This window comes from Echinops telfairi, unplaced genomic scaffold, assembly GCF_000313985.2.
Source record: "Echinops telfairi isolate 266 unplaced genomic scaffold, ASM31398v2 ScPeMD7_5868;HRSCAF=6743_0, whole genome shotgun sequence".
In the NCBI taxonomy this organism is placed as follows: domain Eukaryota; kingdom Metazoa; phylum Chordata; class Mammalia; order Afrosoricida; family Tenrecidae; genus Echinops; species Echinops telfairi.
This window is the reverse complement of record NW_022109767.1, coordinates 915,450-923,489: the sequence shown is the minus strand read 5'-3', so window position 1 is coordinate 923,489 and position 8,040 is coordinate 915,450. Positions and strand designations below refer to the sequence as shown.

The following is an 8,040-nucleotide window of genomic DNA, read 5'->3' as shown; positions in this document are numbered from 1 at the left end:
CTGTTTCTAATTCACACAAAGGGGTCACGTGAGGTTTCTTAGATTAATGGCATTTACAATACCTCTGTTATATGCCAGACACGAAGGACAGGCACCATATTGATTGTCTACCTGGTTTTCATTGGCGCGCTCTCCTTATTCTGAGAGTAATGATGGAGAAAATGAAGACAAAAAAGATGATAATCATATGGCTAAGACTTGTAAGTAGGTTACCTGGTGACACAATTACTAACGGCTAGTTTGCTAGCCAACAGGTCATCAGTGAAGCTCCATGGGAGAAAGACATCGCTGGCTGCTGCCATAAAAATTTGCAACTTTGGAAACCCTACGGGGCAGGCAGTTCTACTCAGCCTATAGAGTCCCTGCAGATCGGAATTCGACTCAATGGCAATACATTTTTTTTTAGGCACCCTTATAAAAGAGCTCTCCTTTGGTGCCAGACCCTATTCTGAGCATTTAAATGCATTATCTCATGTAATTCTTTTTTGTTTGTTTGTTTGTTTGATTGAAACCTTTTTATTTGCAAACCCTTTTTCGTTAAGCCCGTAGTCTATTTTATTGAGTCAGGTGGCCAAATCAGGCAGCCCCTGCTCGGTTTAGAAAGGCATGTTGTCAGAAATGAATACATAACCACGTTGTAAGAGCCACGCCACATGAGCCTGACTGCAGGCTCTGGGGTGGGGGGGTCTCATGTAATTCTTAAGACAGTTCTATAAGGTCTCACTATGGCCATCAAGAGGAGACTCACACACAAAAACACAACAAAAGAGGGTAAACCCCCCCCTGGGCGCCCCAAAAAGCCACACTCTGCACAACAAGAAAAAACACACTCTCTCTCCTGGGACACCTGGTGGGATGAAACTGCTGGCCTTGCAGCCAAGCTCCTAACTCACCACCCTACTCCCAGCAATCCCTTTAAAAAAAAAAAAAGAAAAGAAAAAAAACAAAGCACAGGACAGGACAGGACAGGGGGCCTCACCACTTTCTAGGCATAGAGCCCGATTTTGAATTTAGCCACTCTGACTTTTTGATCTCATTTCACACTCAGTTGGTTTCAATGCTCCTAGACAAAGAAGCTTGCTGGTTGCTATGGGTAGCTATGAGAGGTCGTGTCCCGTTTAAAGCTCTTGGCGGACACAAATGGCGTCACAAGGTTGGTAGTTTGAAAGCCCCCAGAGGCCCTGTGAAAGAAAGCAACGTTGATGGGGTTCTGTGAACATTACAGTCAAGAACCCCTTATGGAGCTCAGTTCTCCTGTCAAGCAGGTGGGCGTCGGGAGTCAAAGTTGACTCACCTGCAGGGACTTTGGTTTTGCTTTTTCTCCCCACTCCCCTCTTCTCATTTCTCCTGTGTTTCTTCTTTAGTGAACTTGACACTGGTGAAGGGAACACAGCTGAAAACAACCTACTGATCTGGGACCGCCGTCTCGCCTTATGATAGCCCCGTGGGAAGCACCTGGGGATATGACACCCTTCCTCCTCTCTCGTCATCGCCAGCATTTTTCAGTCCTTAGGCTGCGGCAGTGACTGGTGAGAGGAGCTCATGGCAGGTGGCGTTGGGCCGTGCAGTGTCTTTGCTGGGCCAGTATCTCTGGAGTCGGAACCTTGGTGGCATTTTCTGCTACTAACCAGAGCACCATCTCTCACAGTGTCTCAGAGCTGCCTGCAGAGAAAGCCACGTTTTGAACTGTCAGTCTGGCTTTCTGGTCCCCTGACTATGAAACAAAAGACACCGAGTGGTTGGAATATCAGCTCTCATCCCCAGCGGCACACCTTTAGAAAGCTTAATCAAGCCAAGCTACTTAAGAATTACTAGATTCTGAGAAAGCAATGTGTACGCCACATTCAAATAATCAAATATAGACACTCAGATGCCATCTATTAGGCCACTCAAAGAGGTTCCAGTCCATTCTGTTTTGAGGCCAGGTGCCTCACGATACCAAATGTAGCTCCAAAGGTTGTGCAGTAGTCTTATGGATTGAGTTGTGGACCCATGCCAAAGATATGCTGAAGTCCTAGCCCCAGTACCTGTGACTATGAGCCTGTCTGGAAATAGAGCCTCTAATGCTCGGACCAGTTACCATGAGGACCTAGGGAAGTAAAGCGTGCTCTAGCCCCATATGACTGGTGTCCTTACAAAAGAGAAGACGCGCAGAGATGGAGGCAGAGGAAAGCTATCAAGGGATGCCGTAGCGGCAAACCACGGAACACTTGGAGCTCCGGAAGCTTAGCAAGAGCCCGGGACCAGATGTTCCAGGTTCTCAAAGTTTCCCAAGGAGTCGACATGACTGCTTGTGCCCTGCTAAGGTTCAGAACTGTCAAATAAAATAGTCTGTTTGTAGAAGCCACCCAATTTGTGGTGTTTTTTAACTTTTCCTTTTTTTTCTGTTTGTGTCAATTATGTGGGAAAAAGTAGAAGTCATTTGTGCTTATTGTAAAAAAAATGGATAAATGAATAAAATAAATGATATCATAGTGATACGTTTTGTTGACATTTTATTTCTTCTCCCAGCCCTCTTGCTATATTAAAACATACTAGCAAGTATACTTTTATTAATAGAGGTACATTGGTGCCCTGGATGATTTTACTAATGTGGCTTTCTCTTGTCCATCTTATGCATATATTAATCATTTCCTCAGAGCTAGGGCTGTATTTATACTACTAATTTGTTTTCATGTGGGGAATGTTTTCATTACATTGTAGTGACTCAATTGTTTTTCTTTGCTATAGAGACATTATCTAAATTGTAAGACATTGGTCATTTTTATCTTTAAGGTGGAAGATGCAAACCAATTTTTAAATTCTTTATCTCAACATGCAGCTCTACACATGGAAAAACAGGCCACCATCGATCTCACTTTACTCTCCTACCTCATAAAGGAAACAATTTTTAAAATATGCAATGGTTTGCTTTATATTGAGCTCATTCACAACTAAATAAACTTTCTTTTATTTCAGAAAAACCTTAGTCTATATACCAACACATTAATAACCATCAACAAGTGAGAACACTTAAGATTTTTGTTGTAATAGAAAATTATAAATCTCCATCTCTTTAATTTTTCGTTCATTTTTCCTATCTTCGTTCTTCTACTTCAAAGGCTAACTACAATTTGAAAAATCAAACAATACCCACACTTTAAATTCTGTGTTTTCTTTTACCTCTGGCAAAACCACCCAGCATCAGAAAAGTGCGGGTAGGAAGAATGGTGACACCTGGTGGTCATGGTGAGTGTGTCAGCGTTCCCATGACAGGACCGTCAGCCCTGAGTGTGTCAGCGTTCACATGACAGGAGCTTCAGCCCTAGAGCACAATTGGAGTTTCCCAGTAGGGAAGAGTGTGAAGGAGTAATAACTCCAAATCCAACCACCACTGAGACCTTATAGGACGGGGCAGAACTGCCCCTGTGCGTTTCCAAGACTCTAATTCTTTATTAGCATTGAGAGCCTTGTCTCTCGGAGTAGCTGGTGGTTTCAAACTGTCACCAGGACTCGTGGAGAAGCAGTGACACCCTATAAATCATTTGATGCTGAAAATTTTCAGTTTTATTAAGATACATGGGCAAAAGAAACTTGGGGGAATCCACCTAGACCTTCCAGATGAAGATGCCATCCGCTGACATGTTTATCAGGGTGGCTCACAACATCTTGTCTCAGTGTAAAATGAAAATTTTACATCTATACTTTATCTGCATGAATCAAAATGCTGGTTGAGATCCTGGAGTTTTGCCTATGGCCTCAGCCCTTGCACTTTTTCTCTAGTCTATAGTGTTTGACATATTTTCTATCTAAAGCTCTTAAAATGTGTGTGTTTCTGGTAGGGAGAAAGGAGTGAGGGTCAAGAACCCAACAGTTCTCAATTTGGGACCCGGGGAGTGTGTCTGCCATCTAGAATGTTCTTGGCCTCTACCAAGTCTTTTCGTCCTTATTCATCTCTCTTTAGAAGTGCAACGTGTCTCTCTCTAGCCATAGTACCATTCTAAGAATCCACAAGAGGCATGTATTTGTTAACTCAGCTAACTGGGCTGTTTTAGTTTTTCTGTGATGTTATTGTTGTGTCTTGTATTTTGTTGTTAATCTGAGTCTTACCATGTAGCTTTCAAAAACAGTAGGAAGTTAACCAAAAAAGTTGACAAGCCTCTCCAAACTATAGTCAAACCCATTCAATTTTGCCTCCACTAACTACCCCTTTCTTTTTAATGGGATTAACCCTGTTTAAAACAGCAATCTTACCAAAGGCCTCGCACAGGCCGACCCTGTAGGCTTGCTTTGCCATGACCTTAATCGAGTATTAGCCCTACTCGACAATTAATCCTCAACTCTACCATGTGCTTGTCTCTGAAACTGGAGCAGTTTGAAAAGGGATTAATAAAAGGAAAGAGGCATCGCCAGGAGAAAGTCCAGGAACAACTGATTCTCGAAGTTTCCATTTAGGACCCTCCCTTCACTTCCGGATTGCAGAAAAAGAATTGTTTTTCTATTTGATAGTGAGGCAGAAGACCAAGCCTATGCTTACAAGGTTGTAATATGCAATTATTTGCCCACCCTTTTGTCTTCCTAAACATGGGACTTGCAGGAACAAGATTCCGTCATGGCCTGGTTAACACTGTCCAGCAGCGAAGGCTGTCACAATGGAGTAGGATCATTCAAAGGAGTGAAGAGAAAAATGACTGACATCTTCCCTTAAACGTGATTTCTATCCCTCCCACCCCAATCCTCCACGATCCGAATTCATTAGTTCCTAAGTGGAAATAAGTGCAAAGCATACCGAGCATGAGGTTCTTCGCTCAGCTTTTCTGAGCGCTGAGAATAATTCCGTTTGCAAATGTGCCCGGGCAAAAAATGTACAACGACGAAGGACCAACAAGATTTTCAGCAGGGGCGATACCATGATCCAAAAGGTGGTTTTCCCAGGGCGAGGCTTATCCATTGCACTCCGGGCGTGCTGACCCCTGCGATTTCCGCAAATGTGGGAAACTCGACAGCATCATTTGTGGTAGTGGGGGGCTGCGTTCGCGCTCTCCCCTGTGAAAAGAAAAAGAAAGAAATCTATGAATTCTCCACTCAGCCCGCCCAGGAAAGCCCAAGATTTCACTGGCGACCGGAAATACTGAAGTGTCATAATACCCGCCTCTGTTTGCCAACCCTCCTCCCCGCCCATTTCGTGACCTCATCTGGGGGCGGAGGGCAACTTCCTTCTGCGCCTGTAGTTTTCAATTAGGTCCGCAAGGGAACTATTTAAAGGACTGCGGCAAGCCTCAGAAGGCATTTGCAGCTGCGACCATGTCTGGCCGGGGTAAGGGAGGAAAGGGCCTGGGCAAAGGGGGCGCCAAGCGGCACCGCAAGGTGCTCCGCGACAACATCCAGGGCATCACCAAGCCCGCCATCCGCCGCCCAGCTCGGCGCGGCGGCGTCAAGCGCATCTCGGGGCTCATCTACGAGGAGACGCGCGGCGTCCTCAAGGTGTTCCTGGAGAACGTGATCCGCGACGCCGTCACCTACACGGAGCACGCCAAGCGCAAGACGGTCACGGCCATGGACGTGGTCTACGCGCTCAAGCGCCAGGGCCGCACCCTCTACGGCTTCGGCGGCTAAACAGTCCTTACGTTATCTTTACGAAGCAAAAAGGCCCTTTTCAGGGCCACCCACTCAATCCCAGGAAGGGCTAACACTTTTTGCAAGAGTAAATGAAATCAAGTTGCTAAAACAGTACAGAATCTAAAGTTTAACAGGCTTAAAAAAAACACGCCGGTTTTATCTCTAAAGTACGGGTAAGAGTGCTTTGGGAAATTAAGCATATTTTGCACCTTAAAGCATTGGGGGGTTCGTAAGTATAAGCTGGTAAACTATGTAAATGAAGGGTTTGGGGAGGCAGTTTCTCATTGGAGGACATTCAATAACTTGGAAAACGACACTGGGAGAAAGCATTCCAGAGCCTCTGTTTCTATTGGTCAAACAAGTAGGAACTGAACGCCGAATCTTGCGTGGTGGTGAACAGGTTTTTAACCCAGTGTATGCCTGGAACAAGAAGTGGGTTCCAAGCATCGTGGGCCTAGGGGACTTGCGTCCTGCAAGAGCTTATTGCCAGCGGCTAGTCAAGAGCCCCTATGTTAAAACAATGTGGAGAATCAGCCCATTGCTGGTGAGAGCAGCCAGGTGTCCGGTAAGTGAAGCATATTTTTGCACAACTGCAACTTCATGGAGGAAAAAAAAGACCTCTATATCCAAACAAAGAATGTGTTGTGTGTAACTGAAATGGAAATAATATTATTCTTTTCCCATTTTAGGACAAGTTTTGTTTCGCTTTAATCTCTTGGTGGGAGAGGGGACTGTTAATTATAGGAATTAATCCTAAGAAAGGCCATGAAAATGCACTTCACAGTTCTGCACTGGACTTTTTCAAAGTCACCCAGAATACAAAGGCCCAAAATTAGATTACCAATATTAGTATAAGGAACCTTGGTGGCCATAGTGATCAGACTACTAACTTAAAAGATTATTTTAAAATCATTTTATTGGGAGCCCGCACAACTCTTATCACAATCCATACATACATCCATGTGTCAAGAACATTTGTATATTCGTTGCCATCATCATCCTGAAAACATTTGCTTTCTACTTGAGCCCTTGGTATCAGCTCCTCATTTTTCCCCTCCCTTCCCACCTCCCCTTCCTCATGAACCATTGATAATTTAGAAATTATTATTGTTGTCATGTCTTACATTGTCCGATGTCTCCACCCACTTTTCTGTTGTCCAGGGAGGGGGTTATATGCAGATCCTTGTAATCGGTTCCCCCAATCTACCCCACTTTCCTTCCACCCTCCCTGTATTGCCACTCTTACCACTGGTCCTGAGGGGTTAATCCGTCCTGGATTCCCTGTTTCCAGTTCCTATCTGACCAGTGTACATCCTCTGGTCTAGTCATATTTGTAAGGTAGAATTGGGATCATAATAGTTGGGGGAGGAAGTATTTAAGAACTAGAGGAAAGTTGTATGTTTCATCATGGCTACACTGCACGCTGACTGGTTCGTCTCCTCCCCTGGACCCTTCTGTAAGGGGTTGTCCAGTTGCCTACAGATGGGCTTTGGGTGCCCACTCCACACTCCCCCTCATTCACAATGAGGTGATCTTTTGTTCTTTGATGCCTGAAACCTGATCCCATCGACACCTCGTGATCTCACAGGCTGGTGTGCTTCTTCCATGTGGGCTGTGTTGCTTCTGAGCTAGATGGCCACTTGTTTTTCTTCAAGCCCTTAAGACCCCAGAAGCTATCTTTTGATAGCCGGGCACCATCACCTTTCTTCACCACATTTGCTTATGCACCCACTTTGTCCAGCAATCAGGTTGGGAAGGTGAGGATCATGGAATGCCAGTTTAATAGAACAAAGTGTTCTTGCATTAAGGGAGTATTTGAGTGGAGGCCCAATGGCCATGTGCTACCTTAATACTATCCTATAAATATATGCACATAGATCTATTTCCCCATCATCATATATAAATACATTTGCATATGTACATGCCTGTAGTTAGACCTCTATAACTGCCCTTTGCCTCCTAGTTCTTTCCTCTATTTCCTTTAAAAGATTATTTGAGGATTCAAGAACATCCATTAAATCAGGGTGAAAAAGCCCTAGTGATTTACTCCAGTATAAACTTAAAAAAGCAAACCCATTGCTATTCAGTAAATCACTCACAGCAACCCTATAAGAGTGCAGAACTGCCTCCGTGGGGTTTTCAAGGCTGTAAGTTATCCTGGAAGCAAACAGTTTATCCACTGGGTCCAGTATTGATAATAGCCTAGGAAAATCTATGGGGTATTTATTTCTACTGTGTCACTCTAGTGCATGTGAGTTGATTGCCTCCAAGGCACATTAGTATGGATTTAGGATGAACTTTAAGAATGCTAAATCAGGCTTGAAGGTAATCAAGCGGCCATCAAGCTCAGAAGCAACAAAGCCCACATGGAAGAAGCACACCAGCCTATGCAACCACAAGGTGTCGAAGGGATCAGGTGTAAGGCATCATCAGAACAAAAAA

The 8,040-nt window shown here is 44.4% G+C and overlaps 3 protein-coding genes and 1 non-coding gene across 6 annotated transcripts in view; 3 read left to right on the top strand and 1 right to left on the bottom strand.

Annotated features, from left to right (window-relative positions):
• Positions 1 to 2,480, top strand: part of HFE (homeostatic iron regulator) — a 23,540-nt gene extending 21,060 nt beyond the window's left edge. For all 3 annotated transcript variants that reach the window (XM_045295725.1, XM_045295727.1, XM_045295726.1), the window contains one exon: positions 1,365 to 2,480. In XM_045295725.1, coding sequence (XP_045151660.1) covers positions 1,365 to 1,411 — 47 coding nt within the window. In that variant the 3' untranslated portion in view covers positions 1,412 to 2,480. The remainder of the gene's footprint in view (positions 1 to 1,364) is intronic.
• A 2,386-nt stretch (positions 2,481 to 4,866) lies between these two features.
• Positions 4,867 to 5,028, top strand: LOC115871473. Its single transcript, XR_004047320.1, has one exon. It is a non-coding gene; the product is annotated as a U1 spliceosomal RNA (small nuclear RNA).
• Positions 5,029 to 5,283: 255 nt separating this feature from the next.
• LOC101637994 (histone H3) overlaps positions 5,284 to 8,040 on the top strand; it is a 145,646-nt gene continuing 142,889 nt past the window's right edge. Inside the window, exon 1 of the mRNA XM_004712485.2 lies at positions 5,284 to 5,569. Within this exon, the coding sequence (XP_004712542.2) occupies positions 5,284 to 5,569 (286 nt within the window). The remainder of the gene's footprint in view (positions 5,570 to 8,040) is intronic.
• The window catches only part of H1-6 (H1.6 linker histone, cluster member), a 4,580-nt gene continuing 2,205 nt past the window's right edge, over positions 5,666 to 8,040 (bottom strand). The window contains exon 2 of the mRNA XM_004712523.1: positions 5,666 to 5,701. Coding sequence (XP_004712580.1) covers positions 5,666 to 5,701 — 36 coding nt within the window. The remainder of the gene's footprint in view (positions 5,702 to 8,040) is intronic.